The sequence below is a fragment of the Pholis gunnellus genome (assembly GCF_910591455.1).
Source record: "Pholis gunnellus genome assembly, chromosome: 12".
NCBI classification, from domain to species: Eukaryota; Metazoa; Chordata; class Actinopteri; order Perciformes; family Pholidae; genus Pholis; species Pholis gunnellus.
The window spans coordinates 11,722,630-11,747,357 of NC_136539.1; the positions used below are offsets into that span (position 1 = coordinate 11,722,630).

At 40.6% G+C, this 24,728-nt stretch overlaps 1 protein-coding gene across 1 annotated transcript; it reads left to right on the forward strand.

Moving 5' to 3' along the window:
• Positions 1 to 1,605: 1,605 nt before the first annotated feature.
• LOC306704371 (rho GTPase-activating protein 6) lies at positions 1,606 to 18,521 on the forward strand (the record flags this gene model as incomplete). The annotated part of the gene is made up of 13 exons (XM_079170690.1): positions 1,606 to 1,752; positions 11,702 to 11,861; positions 12,419 to 12,490; positions 13,413 to 13,666; positions 13,869 to 14,064; positions 14,266 to 14,321; positions 14,428 to 14,578; positions 14,694 to 14,842; positions 16,031 to 16,210; positions 16,940 to 17,037; positions 17,186 to 17,448; positions 17,797 to 17,871; positions 17,956 to 18,521. The coding sequence occupies 13 exons, from the start codon at positions 1,606 to 1,608 to the stop codon at positions 18,519 to 18,521; spliced, it is 2,367 nt and encodes a 788-aa protein (XP_079026816.1).
• Positions 18,522 to 24,728: the final 6,207 nt, after the last annotated feature.

Here is a 24,728-nt window from a genome sequence, read left to right on the forward strand (position 1 = left end):
CTCACATAGAGAAGTCTACAAGATAATTGAAATACTCCCACAGAGGCTGGATGATTTCATTTATCAGAAATCAGAAATTTGAGCATTTAAAAAAAACAAGCTCATATATCAACTTTTTTATTTTCCATTGGAAGTATGAATGCAGTACAATAATCTGAAACCAAACACTATTTTGCAAGCTATTCAAAAAGCCCACATTAACGTTTTTTCTGACATCCTTTAATTGGTAAGAAGTGAGTTCCCAAAGCTGCACTTGTGCCCCTGAGAAATGACATAACGGGAAGTCTGATGAGAATCTGTTTAGAGTCGACTCCAAACCTCGCCACCACCAAATGGATCAAACGCAAAGCCGCCCTCTTATCACCACTTCCCCTGTCTGTTTGGTAGACCCTGCATCGGATGAATCCTTATCGTGTCCATACAGTGCTGGTTCACATGTCATGTTATCACACAAGTCCCTTCCCAAGGGCTCCCACAGGAAGAGTCTGTTCCCATGGGCACTACATGCCAAGTATCTCAACTGCCTCACGGTGCAGGAACAAACGTGGCGTGGTCAAGAGTCGACTGTGGGTAAGGTCTGCTCAATGTCTCTGTTCATTATAACGGTCTCATTAAACTCAACACAAGTGAGAGACAAATTAGAATAATCAAAAGATGCATTTTAATGGTTTATTTTGAAGTTTGTTGGATGGATTCGGGTTCAGAAAGTGCCCCACTAAAAATGTGGTTGATGTGAATCCTGGCAAATCAGACACTGCCATACTATACTATATTACTAATATTAAAATATGTCATAAGCAACACCGACCCAGTTAGCCTAAAACAGATCACGTCTAATAACAAGATTACCAAAAGCAGCATCGTTATATACACAGTGTTCTAGAACAATATGCATTTTTGTCTTTAGTTTGTGTGACTTTTAAAGTGTGTGTATTAAATAATTTAATAAGTGACTGGGACATGTATTCTACATTTTGGAATTTATATTTATATATAAAATCTAGTTTGCGATGTCTTGACTCAAGTATAAAAGTAGTATTGACTTTTGAGTGGATATATTTCAATGAATTAAACAAATATAACTTCTGTAAAGCAGGTAGAACATTGAATTGTCGTTTTACGTTTTTTATTGGGTTTTTTTCATAAACTGCATGAGTCATATTTAAAAAAGTGTTCATCAATTACATTTGTGTTCACAGTGACTGGTGTGCATGATAAGTCTGTTTCACAGCAGGAGGACTCACATAAACACGCGCACACTGTGACACACCCACGCATAAATAGGCTAACGGGCTTTTTTGCCCTAAGCTCTCGGTGTACGCCTCATTGTTTGTTTTGGTGTTTTGGGGAAATTAGCATCGGTTTACCGTTATTAAAATCATGAAAGGAGGAAGTACTGAGTCAGAGTACGTGGGAGGTGGAGGGGGGGGGGGGGGTTGTCCAGGGACTCCACTCCCGGCGAGGATTTCATAATCTCCAGCATGGTGACGCGCTGGTGACTTGACGCTACAGTGGTGCTGCTCCCTCGCTCCGTTTGGACTCGTAGCGGAGATATGCATCTCTTTCACATTTCTTTTAATCACAAGTTGACCAGCTTAAGGAGACATGTCCGCTCAAGGGTTGTTAAGCAGCGTTTTCTCATGCTCGCTAAGCCCCAAAACTCTTTCCAAACGGAGACTAAGACAGACCAGGAGTTTGGACCCGGCGTTGATGGGACATTATGGTACAGACGCCGAGGAGACATCGCTTAAGGTCAGTGACCTGGTAGCTCCGCGCTGCAGGCGATCGTAGTTGTTGTCCGACTTGTCGACCTGATTCCACATGTTCGGAGCAGAGATATCACAGCGATGATAAGGGTTACGTTATTGGTTTGGATGTCTGAAATTAATGAATGAGGGGGTCGCAAGTGTCCTAAAATGTGATTCAGATTTCTTACTTACATCACTTTTGAAATGCTATTTTATTTACCAATTGCATTTAGGAAGTGCAAAACTTACACGAATTAGAGCTCAGGAGCGAGCAGAACTTGAGCTCAGCGTAGAGTGCATCCAGATTCCGGAAGTGGCTGGAATTCCCTAAGGATGATGTAGCCAATGAGTTTACAGGATTGTCGTTATTTCCCTTTGATCTTAATTAAATGTACACATTTTGAAACTTTTTTACTGTATATTTGGTGCATGCAATTGTTATTTTATTTTTACTCAAAGGGGAAATAAATCAAAAGGAGCTCGTTTTTTTCCCCACACTGTTGCAACATCACGAAGTCCATGACTAGTCTCTGACAAGATCATTTTATGTGTGGACTATTGACATCATTTCACCAAAAGGAATGACTCAACTCATTTTGGTGAAATGATGTCAGCCTAAACCTTTGCTTGTGCCAACTTGCTGATGTTAAAAGAGGTGTGACTGGAACAAGTTGTCACATTTGGCAAGGCGCAACTCAAAAAAAGCCTATTTTCTCACATCATAATACAAGCTTTAAGGTGGGGTTCTGGCAACAACAACAAAATGATATAAGTATACCACATTTTCAAATCTGTGCACTGTGAATATGTGCATAACCTTTATTACTGGACCATTATATAATTCCTAATGAGCCTGAAAACACAAAACAGTCACGATCATTCCCCCTTGGCAAAACAGTTTCCTGTTTCCATTTAAAGTATGGCTTTTACTGGCTTTTTGTTGTTCAAAAATGCCCCCAAAAATAACTTTCTAGATTTATTGATAGATTTATTTATTAGTCGCCTCAGAGATGAACGTATGACCACAACTTGTGCAGTAAATGTACAGTTTATTTTATAGTAGCCTTTCTTTGTACAAAAAGAAACCAATCACCTAATAATTGTTAATTAACCATGATGCTTGGACACATCATATCATAGGATTACTGTTCATGGTGTTCATCTCCAGGGGAGGGGGAGAAAACATGTATTAACATGTATTTGAAATCTATTAAAATGTCCATTTGCATCTTTTCTATTGTTAAAGATACATCTTTTTAGATTTAAAGTAATTCTCCCTATAGTCTACCCGTCTTCATAATTCGAGCGGCTCTGTACTGCTGTCCTTAAGTTGGTCCTCATGGTAACACTGCGTGTTTAGTATAACGGAAATGTAACACAGACTTGACATTATAATAGGCTTGTAATGAATACCAGGTATCTGGTAGCTCTTACAGTCATCAACAAGAACCCAGATCCTACAGCCAGAGCCCTTAAAAATGTAATCACAGTAAATCTGAATGAAGATGATTAATATTGGAGACAGCTCTGTGTCAGAGAGGATAAATGTGATTTATGACTTAGTGCTTGTGTGCACCATTATCCTCAGAGAGCTGCACTACAGCCTGTTTTTTTCTCAAGGATTGTTCAAATGGTAAACGTTACCTCCACTGCAGATAACAACCCCAGACACATGTAATGTGGTAATGTTTTACCGCTCATATCATACGGGGTATTTGTAGACAGTAGAGCTCTACTACTTCTAGAGCTTCAACATGTTAGTGAGAAGAACTTCCGCCAGTCTGAGGTGTGAGATCCTTCCTGGGGACTCACATGACCAAGCTGTCCGCTTAAACCGACAGCAAGTAAGTGCCTTGCACTGGATGCAAACCTCACTCCAAGTCCGTAATGAAAGTCACATTTAATGGGTGTGCAAATATCCAACCAGCAGTTCATTCAGGGACAATAGTATCTAAGCTACCGTCACAACATCATTAATGAAGTCAGTCTGACAATGTTTCTCCCTTTGCACATAACACTGCTGCACCTCCGCCCAATAACAGCCCGGCTCTGCAAGATTCTCCTTTTATGAGATGTACTATTATATGTATTGTAACTCAGACTGTCCAGGTCTCTTGCAAAAAGAAAATGTTACTGTATTAGTTTCTTGAATGCCGTCCAGTGTATAGTTATTGTCCTTAGCAAAGAGTAAAACACATGCACGTACAAGACATACCTGGTGCCACGGTGCGCTAAAGAGGAGTCTATAATCAATGGAAATACACTATAGTGTGTTGGGTCATAGTGTATCCTATAAGGTCTGTTGTCTGGCTTATGCTCTGTTATATGATGCATATGATTCAAATGATCACCAAGCGATAACTTATTGTTGCATGATCTTGGCATAAAACACATCCTGTTCCCTGTTTAAAAAGCAGTGTCAGATTGGTATTTTTGATCTACGGTACACGGGACCTTGTATTTTCCATAGGTTGAACATCACTGTGGTCTATCACAATGCGTTCTCACTCGGGGTCTCGGTAGTCGGAGCTGAGATGGAAAGCAGAGACATCTGGTTTACATGAAGAAAGCTTCAACTCTTATTTCTCACAGTAGAGCAGCATGACCTGATCCTTGGCTACGGTCCCTGCAGGCACATATTTCTTCCCACAGGAGACTGTCCATTTGCAAGGCATGGAACCAAACCTGCTGGCTTTACACGGCAGCACCACAGCGTCCACCTTGTGTCTGATAAGAGGACAATTAAAACAGTGGGTTAGATGTAAACATAGATGATAAATCATTGCTTCACGTCAATTCAATTTAATCAAATGATAACAGGCGTTTGTGATCAGCTTCTTGCCAAAGGGTATTCCCAGCCTCAGTAGCAAGATACCTGCTCTGAATAATTGAATTCAGTTTACAAGAGAGTCCAGTATGTGTCTCCGCTCTAGTCGGAAAGTGTCGGCGTACAGTCTGTAAAACCCTTAGTTAGGGTATTCAAGGTGCCATTTAAGTAGAAGAAAGGGGTACGAACAGTCTTGGGTTTAGTTATTATATAAACAACGTGTCTGTCTTTATCCTTCCCCAGTTCCCCTCTGTGTAGCACATTCAACAATGCAATTGGCCAACAAATAAGATTACTATGTTAACATTGTTTCAAATCAAATGGACATGCTGTTTTGTGGGAGGGGAGACAGAAGCGGATTCATGAGATTAGATCATTATGGATTATTTTGGTTTTGGGGCAGCTACAGAAACAGACATACACGTTTAAATTGGCTTTCAAGGCATCCTTACAATCTGCACATTCAAGTTAATTATAGGCAACCTGCAATACCTGTGATCGGTATATTGCACTATAGAACTGATCTTGAATTGTTTTGGACGCCTTTCATTACTATGACAGAAGGCCTGGCTGCTCCACTGCAAGTCAATTACTGTTTAATATGACTGGTGGAGCCCTTCCCTGATCCACATAAGTGCCTAGCATTGGTTTTAGTCATGTTTAGGATTCATTCATGCTGACTTTGCATTTCATTTTGGGCTGTTATTGGACTGGATATGAAGACCTTGTGTGATATTGGAAAATATTGTCTTTTGGTTAAATCCCTTTTGTAAAAACCTAACTTATTAACTGTCATTCTTTTTCTTTCCACATGAAATCTTGTCTGTGGAAAATGGTGATTTTAAGAGGACCCCAGGCAGCGTGTGATGTAATCGTCATTCATTTGATATAAAGCACAACCCTTCAGAGAAATGACTTTGTAAGTCACTCTAAATAGCCAGAACAGATATGCAACTATAAAAATATGTCTTAGGAAGCCAGTTGCAGGAAGATATAAAGCCTTTAGAAGGAGCCATTCATTTTGCACTGTTGCTACATGCAGTATAGAGCATGTTACGTCAACAATAGGTTTTGTTGCATGTTAAAGCAGCATGGCTTTTGGCCACATATTTCACATTCATAAATTCACAAATTCATAAAAAAACTCTGAACCATCCAAGTGTTAAGTTGATTCTGAATGATAATTCAGCACCATTGATGAAATGTAGCTTTTCGTGTACACTCTAATTTTGAATGCTTGTAAGCAAAGCTGCAAGTTTAAACCTAAAATAGAAATATTTGCTCTACCAAATGTAATTCCATGAAGTGTCCCATCATTGCTCCTTGAATATATTGTTGGAATCATTTGATGATGCAGAGAAGAGAAAGAGCTTGGAGGAAACTGAAAACTTCTCTCTGTTACAAAGCCACTTGAATGTCATGATTGACTTTGTTAAATACAAGAGGAAACATTTCATTCAGCTTCTTTTCCGAAAATGTTAGATTTGGAGACTCGGACACAGTGCTGAAAGTAGGCCTGCAATTAAAGTTCATAAAGGCAGACACTAATACAAATACTTCTGACTGAAGTGGCCCGCCAAAATCTATTCTCTGTCAGTGTGTTCTCAAGAATTGTACTTTCAGTAGCTTCAAAAAATCCACACCACCATGAGACACTAAACCTTTCAATTCAAATTCCATGCTTAGTGAACTCGTCAATGCCTCGAGTGAAATCTTTCAAAGGAAACGGTGATTTCCAAATGTGAACATGTAGAATTTGATTTATGTTTTATTTACTAATTGAGAAGCTAATTTTAGTCAACCGCATGTGTATGTAATCCCATCTGCATGCTGATGCAGCTGCTGGTCTGCTCGCAACATACGATATGATATTATAAGCGCCCAGGCAGCACCTGCTGTCCAAGAGGGTTCTCAAGTGCTCTAGATATGCATTCAAACTAATGTAATTACATGAATGATTGATAATATCTGTTGAGTTTGATTTGTCTGTTCAATTCCTGACCTGAATCAATCAAGACCATGTGAATTTGGCATGTACAATATATGGCCTGGACTTCTCTGAAGGCACGACACAGAGGCCATAAGCCAGCTGTATCTAAATGTCTGAAACATGTAGCTATTAGTATACTAATATTAGGTTACAGGTGATAGTATTTGTATCCGTTATTGAGACGTCATTTGTTTCTGTTGGACATGCTGCTTCCTGTTTATCATCACCATGCATAGCATTAACAACCTCATTCCAGCACTCCCGAATAGAAGAGAAATGTCCAACCAGACTCGTAAAAATGCCCTCAGTCTCACACATAATTTAGAGGAACTCAATAGAACATAGTGTAGTAATTTGGGCAGGCTACAGCTGTTCTAAAACATCAACCACAGGGAGGAAACTCAATCTCCGCGTGGAGGGATGACTGCTATTATAGTTCTGGTCTCCCGTAGCTACGTCGATTAATCTGCCGCCATCGCTGTCTGACTATAATCCACGGTCCACCTGCACAAGGTGTTTCCACTCATGCAGCCTGATTAGACCTCTCTCAGGACGGGCTGGGTGGTAAACTGTGCCTAATTAGCATCTCCATCACTGTCTTGCTGCACCAACTGAGGCACCTAAATGGAATTCAATCATCATTGATTTCATTTTTACACCTGTGACATCCGAATGTGACGCGTCAAAAACGTCTTCCGTGACAAAGCCCTATTGGTACTTTTTAGTATTTATTTCACATAGAAGACATTTTGACATGTGACAGTAGAAATCCATTGAGCTGCTTCAGTCTCAGGGTCTTGATATTGTGCATGCCGGCTCACTGTCACACTGCCTTACGAAGACACTTGAAAACAGAGACATTGTTGATGTTATTAGCAACACCTGTGTGTGTTAACTGTTATGACAAGTCATAATGTTTGCTGCGATCTTCAACTTGACTAGAGAGGTCTAATCAAACCGAACCGAATCATTTATGTAGAGCTAGAACATCTTTGGATTTTTTTAACACTGATATCAACATTTGAGAGTTAAAAAAAACAACAACTGATAAACGTACAGCATCCGATAGTCGTTCTAGGACATTTTACGGTTGAATAAATAACCTTCTCAGTGCTCTCTGGTGGATTAACTATAGCACTCATATCTTTGACAGTTCTTTACTGACATTCCTTGTTACTTATAGTCCTACATATACATGCAAATGAAGATATCTGCAATAAGCTAAACTATCACCAATACCAGCCTGTTGGATTTAGCAATCTAGCATATAGCTCTTATTTTCTGAGCAGTTTTCGTCTTAACTGTGCTTCCATATGACGTTAAAAATATCAAAACCCAGAATAATCTCCACAGAACAGATAAAGACTCATAGGAAATCCATAAACGATCTGAGTAATAGCAGCAGTTGATCTCTTCATTGAAATATATTATTCAAAGTGAGCGTTTCGTGCTATCAATTAGTTATTTAGTCAAATACAGTTTCCCCAAATTACAGGAATGAGTTTTCTCACTTACCTCTCTATGCAGGCAATTATGGGTTTCTGTTATGTTGCCAGGTTTTATTAAGAGATGTGTCTCTGAGCTTTCTGCCACCACCGCAAAATAATAATGGTCTGACTCATGGGTAGTGTAGTGTTCAGAGCGATTGAAACCTGGCCGAATTAGTTTTTAAGCAGACTTCGTTGAGCGATGATTTGAAATGCCACACACACTAATCAGTAGCTATACGTAAATACTCTGTTAGGAATCATAATCATAGCTCTCTGCGGTCAATACATTGGTTTTAGCATCGCGTTACCTGAATGTGATGTTTAACTTCAGCTTACTTACAGGTGGGAATACTCCTCGGTTTATCTCATCAGAGGGGTTTCTATTGTTAACGTGTGCCCTGAAGGTGACCCGTTCCTTCAGCCCCTCCCAATCCATTAATCAGAGGTAATGTTATTCTCTGGGACTGCGTCTGTCACCGTGATGTCACTAATTCAGTCGCTGGACTTGGACCACTTTTTAACTGCGCGTTCTCTGCGTCCTGCCTCCAGACTGTGAGCATGTGGACTCTATTCATGTGGGGGCGTTTAGTCTGAAGTCAAATGGCGTCGGTTGATTTAACGTTTTGAGGGAGGGGTGACATCGCCACCCGACCCTCTGCGATGGGGGATCCGATTCCCAAGCGAGACATCACCTATCTGGTGAGTAGACGCTGTTGTCGGTTTGTCTCAGCAGCTTAACCGTGTAGATGGTGAATTAACCTAGTTGGCTTCCTGAAGGCTTCCCAGCACCACACATAGTTTAGAGAAGTGGAGGAAATAGGTACAGAGATAGTAGACAGGGAAGGCCTCAAAGGTTTTCCCCCTTATAATAAAGTGTTGTGATATGAATTGGTATCTTTCTTTTTTTCAGTGATTCATGTATAGAAGGCTACTACATGGAGCTTTTCTGTGTTACTGCTCTCCATCTCCTTTTATTCCCACTCCTCATGTGCAGTATGTGTCATACCAATTGGTCTACATTAGTTGTTTTATTGTTTGTTCAGTCCTACAAGGACCGTTTGTTAATTATTTGCTGTTGTTAATTGTTTGCGAATGGTTGATGATATTACCTTGAAAGCAAAGGAAAACAATTCTTTATTGTACCGTGAACTACTCTATATACATTAAAGCACATGACTTATTTTAAGAATAGCCGGATGTGAGTAATTTAATGGGTTTTTTTGTGTTTGCGCTGGTCGTTTCCAAGCTTTCCAGGACACCCCAATGTTATTTTGGTTTTGTCAATGCTGTTACACATATAGTTGTGGAAAACAAGAGAGGAGTGGTATCAGTTTTTATACATCTGACACAGAATTTACTGTGCATCTCGGAGTGTAGGGGCACTTGTGGGAAAGTCTTCTCACTGTGACTCCATTGAATGGCTTCCTGAGTACTGAGGAATATTCATCCCCTCACTGGATCCACTTGCGCGTTTCCTCTCATTGTATTCCAGTTAGCCCGAACAAAAGCATTGTGCATTGTGTGCCTTGGTGTGTATTCACTTGCACTTTTCACAGGAGAGTGTTGAGAAAAATTGCGAGTTGATACATTTCAGTAGGTATGCTTATCTTAATGCTGGCTTTGTTGTGACAGTAGATGAATGATGAATACAAATCATTTTAAGGTTATAAGGTTATTACTCTGGGGACCAAGAAAAATGATGAACCATCGCGACCCAGTTCACAACAGGCCTGATCTGTAAATTATGAGAAGAGCACATTTGTGTGCAAATGAATGTTCCTGACCCTTTTTACTGCTATTTCCACATCACCGTATATTATATTGAATACATACAAGTTTAAACGAGATATACACTTGACAAATTGCATCTTTGTTTTATGCATGTGATATTGAAAACGTACACATTAAATACTTTATAAAAGAGACCAAATGAATGCATTTAGTTGGCGTTAACAGGCTCTCATTTATCAGTAAAACAAACAGAATGTACACAAGCCTTTCTTATTGGATTCGTTGTTAAAAGTATAGGCTAAAATATTCAGAACAATGCAAACATCCAGGCTCCCTCGTGTGGCTCATAGGTGTGCTGCAGATATAAAAGACAATGGCAGAATTTCTGCTAAATTATTTGGCGACCCTAATGAAATCTCCTGCGACCCGCCTGTTTCACTTTATTAAAAGCCTTAATACCAAGCTGCAGAAACAGAAATAATGTCCAAATATTAAAAGTAAGGCTGTACATTAGTGTAGGGATTCTTATACACGTCTTTAGTATAGAGTGAGTCTTTTTGCTTTTTTGTCTGATTATAAATAAACCATTATGAATATGTGATGCACATGTAAAGTTGGACTGTTTCCGCTCCCAAACCAGAGAGGATGCAACATTTGTCAGGAATCCAGAATGAAAGAATCTATATAGTGTAGTGAACTATCCCAACGTTTGTTACAAACACCGTTTTAAAACCAAACTGGAAATTGAACGCCTCAAACTGCAAAAAACGATCTCTAAAATGTTTTTTGCTTTTTATTATTTGTTAATTATTCATTTACAAATTACAACTTGTCACTTTTTTTGGGATTGCTCGTTTTTTTTTACAGTGATCTGCTTGGTCAATGCCAGGCCGTTTACAGTTTTTGATCTCATCCTCTAATGGGTTATCCGTGGTGATCTACCTCGTGAGCCAGATTCATCATACAGGAAAACCTGTTCGTCACATCATGTTCTCTGTGCATATACTGTGCCTTGTACTTGAAAACAGTACGCTACTATAGCACAGCCCTAATTCTCCTTTAATGTGAGTGAGCCAATAGAGTGTAAGCCTTATCCTGATAATGAGTTACTAAGCCTCTTTGGAACATGGCTCATATGATTGGCTTGACCGTACAGGATCAAAGCACTGTAATCTCCAGCATGGAGATGCTGAAAGGTTGAGGATTTCAGATCAGATTATTTGTCCCGTCATTACCACAGTACTAAATCTTCAGAATCACTTACCCGTAGCAATGTTTACGAATAAAGTGTGTTTTTTTAGGAAAATGTCTTTGATTTAGATTGATGATAAATTATCCATAAATCCGTGGATATTAAATGCAGCGTCATGCACTTTATTGAGTGGATTAGGGATAGAATTAAGATGAGGTATTTAACATTAAGGAGCTTAGGATATAGATATCCTAAGCTCCTATATTAATAAGCATGTTCTTGCTACTTGTAAAATCAGATAATCTACAAAATCAGTATTCTTGCTCCTTTCTCTGATAAGACGGCTGGCCAAATTCTGGGGCACGGAAGTTCTGCCAGACAGTGTTACTAATGTCAACAACTTACAGTCCTCGCTTCTACGATCAGAAAAAACACACATGTTTGTGTTCGATTACATTATTAAAAAAGTACAGCACAAATGCTGCATGCTAACATCGAGGAGTTAATATCATTCAAACTGTCTTTAAAGTGTTAGCTGTCAGTTTTTGTCATGGCAATCAGATCAACGATGTCGTGACTTTCAGCTTTTGTCAGTTCATACAAAGTGAGGGTCTGTAGAGGATGGGATTGGTCATGAATGTAGACAGTGACAGCAATGATAGATGTGTCTGATGTGTGTGTGTGTGTGTGTGTGTGTGTGTGTGTGTGTGTGTGTGTCTTCAGGGTGACTTTACCTGGAACAGCGTGTCAGGACGTGACGTCGGCCTGAAGCCCGTCCCTTTGCAAAGCCTCTCAGAGTTGGAGAGGGTTCGTCTCCAAGACGTGGCCTTCAGACGATTGCTTCGGGATCGCGACCCGGGCTGCCACATCACCATCCCTAAATGTATTAAAACACACACTCACACTAACAGACCCCTTCCTTATTCATCAAGTTGCTATTCTGCCCCGAGCAAAAATGTCTTCTGAATCACATGCAGACTAACGAAATGACAGAAAGTGTTTTTCTCTCTGTTTATTTTACATGAAAATAATGATTTCCTTTTTGTGTGAGGGTGTCGTGCTCCCTATTGATTTCAATACATTTCTTGCAGCTTAATAGATTTCGTGGTGTGAGATTGTCTACCTTAAACATACTGTAATGACCTATGCAATCGCAGACTGCTGTTTGTCATAAACTAGTTTATTTATTTCGCAGATAGTCTCTCATTCTGGTCGTGCAGTCTTTTGTTACATTCTATACTTTGTTCACATCCAACACAAATTACATTGTCAAAAGAAAAAAGGAATGCTTTGAAATATATGACATCATCGTCTATGCTAATGCTGTTGTACACCTGTGTAGGGGATATGAATTGAGATTCAAACTCCACTCCTTTGTTTTGTCAAGGTAACCATATTAACCAGGGTTCTTTTAACGGTGACACCTCTGCTTCCTTTCAGATGGCCACAAGCACAAGAAGTTACTTCGGCGGAAGTTGGATTCATTCTCTAAAGAGAAGAGTAAAGACAAAGGTATTGTGGGATATACTGGATACGCTGTAAAGGGAATGTTAGTGCTCTCCATTGGAAAATTGTATTTAGATAAGGATTTCTAACACACTCAGTTATATGATTGTTAGTCTTTCCAAACCAGTGAAGATAAACAGTTATTTTTCAAGTCTGTGGCAGAGCCACTGAGTCCTGTCAGTTTATTCCCCCTTCCAGTTTCTAATCTAGTCCGCCTAGCCGGACACATGAAAACATACTCTGTGATCCTTTTGGCTGACGCGATATAGACTCACTGAAGCAGACATTCTCAGCTGCTGAGTGATCAGAATCTACAGAAGGATAAAGAAGTTTCAGAGGGAGCTGCGATCTTCAACAACCGCACCACTGCCCCGCCCACTGCAAGAATCTGGCAGCACAGGGATGGTCTCTGTCAGCCGGGCAGTCGAGGGAAATAACAAAAACAATCTTAAGTGGTGGCTCATTCATTACAGCCTGTCCTCCAGCACGGCCAGCCCCCTCTTTCCTCTTCTCCCCTTTTGTTTACAAAGGCACTTCAGAAAGTATGCGCTCTCTGAATACAAGAGTGTGCACTGCAGACTGCACACTGTTCTAGGCTTTTTTTTTCATATTCGTATTCAATTTAAGTAGCATTTATGTGATTGTTCCTCAAATATTTCTGTTGGATTTTTCCCCTTTTTATATGACTATCAAACACAACATAATAAACGGCAGCATGTATTTAAAAGGTCAACTTTGAATATAAAGAATGAACGCAAAGATAAGTTAGTGGTTGCTTTGTACAGGAAATCTAAGCTCCAAAGGTTAACATATATAATGTGCTGACATGACTTGACACATCTTTAATCTAATTCAACATCTCCCAGTTGACTAGGAGCCAACACGATGAACTTTAAATCTCCCTGTCTTGCCCTTTCTCCTCACACAGAGACTGTGCCCCAGGCGTTTGGCATACCACTGTCGCAGGTCATATCCAACGACCGCGCACACAAGCAGCGGCACGATCCCCCGCGGGAGGAGCACAGTGAATTGATGCTGTCCTTCCTCAACTTCAACTACAGCTTCAAAAGGGGCAACAAGGAGCTCTCCAGCAGCAACTCGTCCCTGAGCTCCACGTCTGAGACCCCTAATGAATCGCCTCTGCACAGCGCAGCAGACGCAGCCCCGCGGACACGCAGGAGGGTAAGGCTCCTCTTGTCGATAAAGCCAACAGGGCTGTTGTAGAGCAGTGGGAATCCATCAGATTACACTTGCACACGAGAATTCTCAGGGAATTTCTGACCTTTTTTTGGGGGGATATTCATTCAGCGGGGTAGCTGTTAAATGACTGCACCACATGTTATCACAAATGTCACTGAATGGTTGTCGCCCATCTGCTTGACAGGGAGGAGTATCGGTGGATTGCATCACTGATCTTGATGATAACCAGTCTCGGCTCTTGGAGGCCCTTCAGCTCTCTCTGCCAGAGGAGGCAGCTGGCAACAGGAAGAAGTGCCGTGACAAAAAACTCAGCCTTAACCCTATTTACAGGCAGGTGCCCAGGGTAGTGGATGTCTGCTGCCAGCACCTGGAAAAATATGGTACACATTGTCAAAGTTGAACAGTAACACTATCGTGTGTAGTATTTATTATAGAAAATACCTAACATAGCTCTGTGGAAGGTTATGATTCAGAAATAGTGTGTTCAGAACCTTGTGAATCATACAATTTGAACGTCTTTGAGGCTAAATATATTATCCACACTAGTGGCACTAAGTGATTATCGTCATCTTTGCTTACAGGCCTGCAGACGGTTGGAATTTTCCGTGTTGGAAGTTCCAAGAAGAGAGTACGGCAGGTACAATTTCAGCTGGTTAACTGTAACACACATCTCGACTTAGCCAAACTTGTGTCAATTATTGAGCAACATTTTGCTGTAATAAATGTCACAATGTTTCATCCAGCTTCGCCAGGATTTTGACCAGGGATGGGAGGTGCATTTGGATGAGGAGCACAGTGTCCATGATGTAGCTGCGTTGCTCAAAGAGTTCCTCAGAGACATGCCCGACCCACTGCTAACAAGAGAACTCTACACGGCCTTCATCAACACAATGTGTGAGGAACACACACATACACACACCCAAAAGTCGCCATGCTTGTGGTAGTTTGATCGAATTTACAGTTGTTTTAATTGACATCAATGTGGTGGCCTTTTGTTTTTTTTCTGCAGTGCTGGATTATTCAGACCAAGAGAGCGCCATCCAGCTCCTGATATTTCTGCTTCCTCCCTGTAACAGCGACTCGCTGCAGCGCCTCCTCTGCTTGTTGTCCACAGTGGCTGCACACGCTGGAGAGAGCTTGGACAATGACGGACACGAGGTAAAGAAACTGTACATGCCCTGTTTTATGGTAGTGAGTTTTATTTTCGGGTCCGACCAGATGAGATTTACATACACAAGACACAAGAGGAGGTGTCACACATTTTGACACTTGTTGTTGTCCACAAGCAAGTAGAAAAAAAATCTGTTTAGAAAGTGAACAGCTATCACTGAAAAACGTAAATAAACTGTTTACAAGTTTATGTAATTGAGATGAATCCCAGCAGCCATCTGAATTCAGTAAGACAGACACCTGCAGCCTCCAATTTGAGGAAAATGAAGTGCCAAAGCGCAGCGCATTATGCATGATGATCCATTGTGGGTGTCTTGATTACCTCTCCAGTGTTTTAAACAAGTAGTGTAAGTCATTTGCAACATAGAGGGGAAACAAGTAATTTCAAAAGCTATAAACAGTATTTGCAGCAACAGAACAAAATGTGTCCTACTCCATGAAGCCCGTCTGGGCCCCAAGTCATCTTTTCACATTAATTAAATTCTTTTAATACTAATCGTCACAGTGGAGATGAATTGTTTCCCACGGATCTAAAACCAGTTTATTCTTGGCATCGCTCCCTAGTGCATACATACTGTAACAGTGAACAAGAGGTCTGCTTGGTCTCTTTGAACAAAAGAAGGCAGAGCCGGCCTTATTGATGGTGGCAGGGCTGTTTTATGTGCACATTCCCAACATTTCAAGGATGACAAGGAGGGTCTACAACAAAAGATTCTTGAAACCATAATTCCGGTACTCTATGCGCGTACAAGTTTTCATTCCTGTGCGTAAGCACGTGGGCAGATTAAAAGAAAATCGAGGGTAATTTAGCTCCATTGTTAATGTTCATATTCATTATTTCCGTCTAAAACATTTCTTTAATTTGCAGGGGTCAAATTTATAATCTAATGCATTAAAGAACTTGGCTGTGATGTGAGAGGTTTACGAGCAAAGCTGCTGCATTAGATACGTTTTGCTTTAACCTGACGATTCTGGTTCAAAAATGAAGAATTTCATTTTAATTAAAGCAATCTTACTCATATTCTACCACGTAGAAGAGATGCTGGAACCCATTGTTTACTGTATAGCTGACGAATTTGACGTCCACCATATGCAAATATCCTGTGAAAGTGTCTGTGAATGTGCATGTTCTGCAGACTGTCGGTACAAATAAATCCCGTCCTCGGTTTTGTTTAGATCACAGGAAACAAGATGACATCACTCAATCTAGCGACCATCTTTGGACCCAACCTCTTGCACAAGCAAAAAAACTCAGACAAAGAGTTCGCAGTCCAGAGCTTTGCCCGTGCCGAGGAGAGCACAGCCATCATCAGCGTGGTCCAAAAGATGATCAACACATATGAAACGCTTTTTATGGTAAGCCATCCTTACTGCAAACCAAGAGGCATCTTAACGGTTAAAGAAACAAACGCTTAATCAAACAATCTCAAGGTCTTAGTCAGGTCTGGGGATGATTCTGGAGCTGAATAGAGTGGAGCCACCAAATGAAATGTAAACATTAGCTTTATAGGTTCTGAGAAAGGCTGTGCTCTTATAGTCACCTATAAAACAAAGTAGTGTCACAGTGAACCTTCAGACGCTCAGTGAATACTCTTTTTAGTGCATGGGAAAGGAGAAGCATCTCTGGATAGGTCAATAACTGGCTTTGCAGCCTTTGTTTTGTTAATGATTGGGATCGAGGGCAAGATCCTCATCTGCATTATGTTTTTCTGCTTTTCACCAGAAACTTAAGTGCAGATGCACTTAATTCGAGAGTCTGAAAATGATCTCTTAAGGAAGCCAGAGGGCAAAAAAAGCCCATCGCACATTTGCTCTGCGTCATTAGTTCAGCCTTTCTAAACTGCTGTTAATTGTTTTCACCTCATACCATAAAATCATGATGTCTCTGCAGCTTTAAAAAAAAAAAAAGAGATCTGCTCCGGTGATACAGTAATGCTGTCATTTGTATGGAGTACAGATGCATGATAAATATTGAGAAGTGTACAATCTATTTTGGGTTCAATAAAAGTGTGGTTAATTATTAGGCACAGTGAAATTAATGCAATAAATAATGCAGTTTTACTATCGTTAATTTGACTCTCCTAGGTTCCTGCTGACCTTCAGAACGAAGTGCTGATGAGTGTGCAAGAAACTGATCCTGATGTTGTGGATTACTTACTGCGGAGGAAGGCCTCTCAGTACTCGTGAGTTTTCCCTTTTGTCTCATTGTGTGTGTTTTTTGTGGGCCGTCCCTCTGCCCAAACCTCCAAATCATCAAGATAAATAATACGTTATCCCCCCCCCTGGTGATGATGAGCTATAATCTTTATTGCATGGTCCCTGTTTCTGCAGGGAGCCAGGCCTTCTTGAAGCAGGGGATTCCTTCTCTCTGACTGAGAGATGCGTATCCAATGACTCCATCAAAGCATCTAGTGGAGAGGTGTCTCCCTATGATAACAACTCTCCTGTCCTGTCCGATCGACTGCTGTGTAAATACCCAGAGGATAGCGGTCCGCTCTCAGACAGGATCCCCAGACTTTCTGGACGGTACAAAGACAGCGGCCATTCTAAAGACGGATCTGGCAGCACCTCTCCTACACTTTCTACAGAGAAAGGTGAACTAAATGTATTGCAAAATATACTTTAGTATTATAAAGAAAAAAAAATTAAAGGAATTGGTTTACATTTTGGAAATACTTCTTGCTGACACTTAGATGAGAATATTGTTACGAGGGTTTGGGTTAGAGCTCAAAAGTTTGGACTCACCTGATATATTTATGTTTTTCTTATTTCCTACGATAATGAATATTTAAAAAAAGAGTATGATGCAGACGCCACATGCACTATTTACATTTGAAATAGTTTGGCCCCGAAAAAGGAGAATGAAATGCTTAAATCGTACGTTTAGTCAGTGTCACCACAGCGTTGAAACTGCTGTTGTGACCATTTTTTGTTCCTTTTAGAGGCCTCAACTGATCATTACTGGGACACCTGGCATGCACTATTCAGCAAGGAGTTCACTGGCCATCATATTACTGGTAATACAATCTTTTGTACGTGTTGCTGCAGATGGTCTTGAGATATGTAATGAATGCTGGATGCTAATGAATGGTTTCTCCCAGGCTCCCTCGGAGACGTGTCGGAATGTGAGTCGTATGGATCTTCAGAGGGGCTGAGCAGTCACCAGGGTAACAACAAGCTGCCCGTCAGCCGGTCACAAACCTCATTGGGCATGCTGGGAGTCAGGCCACACCCCCCAGTGACTCGCAGCTGCAGTGGTCCTCTTGACCAGAGAGGACAGAGACAACCTCAATCATCATTACATCAGGGATTGAGCAGCCAATCAGCAGCCCTCAGCTCTGGCAACTTAGCAGAAAGGACAGGACAGCCAGCATGTCCATCGCTGAAGGTCAGGACGGACGGTTTGTCTCCCCCTCACTACTCTGGACAGCTGAGGGAGACCCATATTTCTTACTCCACGCCCTCCCTCTTCACGTATCAGCCTGACACCCAAACCCCACAGCAGTACCAGCAAAGCCCTGCCCCCCAGACTGTAGATACTGCAGATGCCTCTGGGCCTGGACAAGAAAGGGGCCCTGGTACATCAAACTGGCAGACGGAGAGGTGGCATATATGGCATAGACTGTCCAAAGAAAATGCAGACGCCCTGCCTGAGACGTTGGTGTGATGCCCCCTGTGACTAAGTTGAACAATACAGAAGATAACTTCAAATACCGGGGGCCATTGTCCTGTCACATCATCAGATGCCCAAATGCTACCGTTTGTCCGTACATGCAGTATCACGTAATGATTCTCATTGACAGACTGATGGGACTTTACATCAACCACCATTTAAAAAGGTGATGATAGCGCTGTTATTTGATGTTTAACTGTTTATATATTCATATTGTTGTGTGATGTTAACATGATGTAAATTATATTTTTGGAGAACATTTTAATGAGTTGTCGTCATTAACACAGAGATTATTTGAGATACAATCATCAAAAGCTTGTATTTAGACCTGAATGTCATAAATAGACTTTTGAATGGTATTAATTTGAATTTGAAACCATGAATGTTTTTAAGATGAATGTAACAATATAAATTCTGTTTATGTTGCCATGTTGCTTTTAGATGTGTACCGTATCATATACTTTAGCGACTTTAACATTTAGTTTTCTTACCAGCTCCTAATTATAAGCTACTTCTGCAAATGCTGCAGAATGAGAATTTAAGAATGTGTGTGTCTTCTAAACTGTCGACACGTCGTACGTGTAGGAAAATGGCTGCATGAAGTGAATTTGAATAATTTACGTGGTATGAGACAATCTAAATTTACCATGAATGGAATAAGCAATTGTAAAGTGGTGTAGGTCAGGACATACATTTTTGTTCAAGGCATACTTTGTTTAATATACTTTTGAATTCAGTAAGACCAGTTCTTGCCAGTTCTGCTCATTTATGCCCATCGCCATGTAATTACCTATATCATAGATTATGTGTCCACAGCCACAGAGTAAAAAATATAATCGCCAATATAGGAAAGTAATGTAAAAGTCAGTAGGGTGCATATTGAATTCCCATAAGGAGCTGTGTTTTCCGGTGCATGATAACGATCTAATTAGACCCTTTCACATAGGAGTTAATTTAGGAATCGGCATGAAGTTCAATCAAATGGTTTCTTAATTATGGTGGGCAGGACAGATTCTGCTCTCTAGTCAGAAAACAATGAAACAATTACCTGAAATGGCCACAAGGGGGAAGTATAAGACCAGGAAATGGTTTTCACTTTCCTTTTACTTCCCCAAACTGTAATCCTTGTGCATTGTGGGTATACAGTGGGTTTTTAATGACTCATTACACACCGAGCAGCTATTAGTTCAGTTTAATTCTTATTAGACACCTTTTCCCACTGTGGTGGTGATTTCATGTTGTATGGATGATGGCTTTTTATATGTTTGTAAAGATCTAATCTTTCACTCTTGTCTTCTATTGCTACTGTTGAAGAGTGCATTTTCTTTTATCAACAGTAATCTTGCTTTATGTGAATACAAGAAAAGCGAGATCTGAGCTGAGACAATAACAGTAACATTTACCACTAAGTAAACTTTTAAAGTACTGGAATTGCAAGAAGTACCCACAATGAGTATGCAATTATGCAGGAAATGGCTACCATTGCAGTCTGGCACAGATTACAGATAGTATATATAACAATTTAGGAATGCAGTTTTGAGGATACAACAGTATGTTTATTTGCCCTAAAGTGTTGGAAATGATTGAGATTACCGAAATTGTGTCATTTAAGAGATTGCGTTATACATTTGTGTTTTAAAGTAAGTATTCTCACTATGTTTTGACAATAAGCATCCTCTCCCAGATAATAAACTCTTCCCTTGTTAAGCAAAGCATTGGAGACTTTCCTCAACACCAAGACAACGACCATATCTGTGTGAGCCAAGCTGCATTTGGCCACCACACAATCCCATTCTGACCGAAGAGACAGAACAGGAAGTCTGGTTGTGTTTTACAGAATCACTGCCGTTTGCCTAGACTTCTGCATCTGCACTGCAAATGTAGCAGTTTGCCTTCACTATCCCATTGCGTGTTTCGAAAAACACTAACAGGCCAAGCATTGAAATAAAAAAACGGCCTGGAGACGATTTTTTTTTCCCCCCCTTCATTTGTGACCCGCCTCCCAAAAGGAAACAATCAAGATCACACATTTAATTTCACATCTTATCTTTGCAGCATTGGTGGATGTTAGTTGATCCTTTGGCAGAGAGCTGCAACTGTTCCCAACGGGAGGTCCATCCTGTCTGAGTCTGCTCACTGGCATCAGGAGCAGCTGCAGGGAGGACAGAGGAAGGTCACAACCAAAATGAGGCTGAATGTCCAGAAACAAGGGAGCGCTGCCCCTGGTGTTTCAAGGTCGGGATGGATACACACATACTCTACAAAGGAAAAACAGAGCTGAGTGAGAGCTCATTAAGCTGTTGGTTATGGCACAAAACACTTTGAAATCCAATGTTGCAAAGCCGCAGTCTATTTCTGTCATTTTGGATACCAACTCTGAGCTACTTAATATGCTGATGTGTACTGACATCTTAAGTGCTGAAGGATTTAGTCCACGGCCTTCATTTTAATCAACTTCACAACAAAATCAGGGAACGTATCTCAAACAAGTCAAATACAATGATTGCCATCAATCACTGTTGCATCAATGTTGAGTTATTGTGTTGCATTTCCATTTCCAAAAGTGAAAACAATAAGCTATTTTGTGCTGATGTATGATTCTACTTTTCCTCCATTGTATCCGGAAATGTGCATCCACAGCCTTTAGTAGTGGGGGACAGTATGCTGTATGTCAATAATGAGTGAACACAATGCTCATTATTTCACTAATGGAAAAATGTGCAAAACAATGGTCAGCAGACTATTCATGAATGCAAGAGTGACACAGGACCTAAATGTCAATAACTGTGGTATTTAGGAGTCACGGTCATGACTGGGTAATGAAGTTTATTGCAAGAAAGAGAAATGTTCAAGATTAAAGGATTAGCAGTTATTGCATTAAGCCTCTCAGCTTAGTCCAGTTCAACACTTTATGAACAAAATGGGAAGTTTTAGATACCAAGTGTTTCACTGATAAGACAAGTGGCAAGTTGGTGCAATTTTCGACTGGATTTGAATTCTGAGCAACTCTTCCCCTCTTTTCTTTGGATGGGGGGGGGGAGTAGCGCTTGATTGGTAGATTTCCTAGATTTTTAAATTAATTTCAAGGCTTTCCAAATCGATTTATTTATCTCTGTTTGCAGATTATCAGGCCAGTAAACAGAGAAACATTTTTTTCTCCACTCGCCTGTTTTCTATCTCAGTGAAGCAACACCAGAGCCCCAGAAATCCTCTTTTATTCAGCCCATCTGCTCTGCCTACATGCTCCAATTGGGATACATTTGATCAATATTTGTCCCTTTGAAACAAGGCTCATATTGTATACAAAACGAGCTAATTTCAACATGTTTGGGTTTAGCTCGTTTTGATGATGTTCAACTGATCGGTGTACAAGAAGGTTATTAATAAAGTATGTTAGTGTGCTGTCCCAATTACACCACAGCTTGTAGTGCTCATATTGCCTGTTTCCCCCCCCTCTCCTTGAGTCCACATGATGAAGCGATTCAGTTGGGATGCAGGCTGTATGTGTTTGTTGTGTGTGTGTGTATGTGTGTGTGTGTGTGTGTGGGGGGAGGTATATTGCGTCAGCAGCACACTTCAGGCCACCAAAAGGCAGTTTTCAACAGGCAGTGTGGATCAGCCTACAAACTTGCGCAACAAACACACATTATGTGGCTGAAGCAATGCCTCCCATGCAACAGAATTTGAGCATCCAGATGTTTTCCTCCGAAGCTGGTTGTTATCAAGCGTATTTCATGGGACAGCTATGAACACATACTGACGCTATCTTTTTTTATTTAGCACACACTTTGCATATGTTGTCTGTGAATGTGTTTCCTGTTGCGTTCGAATAAGGGTGTCAAGTTTGAAAATGTCTACTTTCCGACTGATAAGAGACTGCAATATCATGCGAAATGTGTTCCAAAGATGCCTGTGCAACTCTCTGTTCTGTTTATATATTTTGTTTCGAAATATAAGCGATCAGCCAGAAAATATTCAAGTTGTTGATTTCTTGGAGAGAAACTCAGCATGCCGCAGGCTACATTTGTTAAAATTCCCCCATGTACGCTGATTGCAAGAGAAGACACGTAGCATTAAATCAAGCATCTAACATATAATCATGTTTGTTTTGAGCTTCAAAGAAAGTGCCAGCAGTTAATACTTAAGCAGAGGATCAACCTAGGTAATTATCACAGAGTGACTTCAAAAATGAAACAGTTCTCAGACGTAAAACGCAAACACACAAACACTTTGGCGATATGGCTGTGTGCCCGTGAGAGGAGAAAGGCTTTAATCAGCAAATGGAAAATTTCACACCATTGTCCCGAGGAAGACAGTGAGCAGCAGTAGAATGTCCTGCTGGCAGATTTTTCCTTCGAGCTATCTTGGTTTTGCCTTTATTCCCTTATTAATAGGACAGATATGTTTTCAGAAACATGCTGATTCAGCAGATTCACATAATGTGCTGCATCATACTTGTCATTCTCTCTTCTCTCAGGTTGCTGCGTACCCCACAGTTGAGGTGAAATGTTCATTTGGTTGTGATCTGTTGTATATTACAGGTACCCATCTATCAACAACTAATGATGGGCAAAGCAACCACTTAGGCACCCACACTAGAAACCGTCTAGTTCTAGCTCTGTATCACTCACTCTCCTTTATGTCAGTCTCAGATAACACACCGAAAAAACACAAAAAACATGCAAAAAAAACGCATACAGTAGTAAAAAGTATCGTCAGTTATGTATAATCAAAAAGAAATGAAGAGCGGGAAGAGTTTAGAAGGGAAACCAAAGACAGTCAGAAAAGTGTTTCAAACATTCCTGTGTAATAATCATCCATTCAATTTTAAAATCTTTAGGAGTTCAGGCCAGCTTTACAGGAGCACAGCGTTCAAAGGCTGTCTTTTCTTTATCGAATGTGAGCTGTTATTGTGTGGCCGTTAATGAGGATTGACTTTCCGGTGTGACAGACATTTCAAGTATGAAGGCAACTTATCAATACAAAAGCAGATACTTCACTTTATAGAGGTCAAACACGAGAGCAACAGCCAACACTCAAGGGGTTTGCATAAATAATCAGGAAACACCAAGCGTTTCGGTTTGTTGATTTCATCTTTATTTGAATTTGAATGGATATCCTCATTGCATTTCTGGCACCAAAAGCGTGACATTACCAAACAGAATTGAACGCATGCTTCAGAAGTGACTTGTGAATGGGGCTGTGGCCTTCTGGGATCTTTCTGAAGCTTTCTCTCTGTCTTTTTGTTCTCAGAAGGCCAAAGTGCCAACAGTTTTCTCTGCAGTCAGCGGCACATTTCTTGTGTTCTTCAAAGCAAATTATCAAAAAAAATGTACCATTGTTCCATCAATCTCAGCAGCGGAAAGCCTCAATTCTGTATGATCTGTATAAAACAAAACGTCAAGTGCACAGTACAGATGCACCATTCTGTTTGTATATCATTCATCAGTATTAGTCTGACTTTGTATTTATGGGAAAAATAATATTTACACTAATCCTCTTGGACACATACACTGAAGACTATTGGCCCCTCGATGGCACGTGATTTGATGCTGCAGATTTACAGTAAACGTGTCAAAACTCTGCACACCCAAACATTTCAGTCCGACCCATCAGACATCTGCTGAGGTCGATGCTGGGAGTTAGCTTTTGCTGGAAATGTGCTGAAGTCATCAAACTGCATATAGATGAATCATGCTGTAAAGGTGTAATCATCCCACCATAACAGGTGTGTAAAAAGTCCCTCTAATCCCCAACGTTTGAGCCCGGCATCTTAAAAGCTGAGCCAAACTCTTTGTGGACAAAAGAAGCCGTTGCTGCATGTGGATGCCCTCTTTTCCCTTGAAAGATTTAAACTGTAATAAGGCTCAACACACAATACAAAGGGGACATTGAAGTTATGTGGACAAAGGTTTTCACCATTTAGCTATCAGGGTGCCCCAAACACTGATGTTGAACAAAAGTGTAGCATTATTTAGGGGTTTGGTTTCTACATAAACTTCTTCAATCTGGCATTTAGCTGCCCTGTACAGGGACATTAGCCCAAATTGCTACCATGGTTCACTGTGATTTGACATCCATTGCAACTTTTAAGGTTTCTGCCACAACACAGGAAAACATTGGCCTCATCAATAAGGATTCCTGTGCTGTGACTGGGGCAAATGAGGTGAGAAGTACCTGAATCCGTCTGTGATTTGTTCT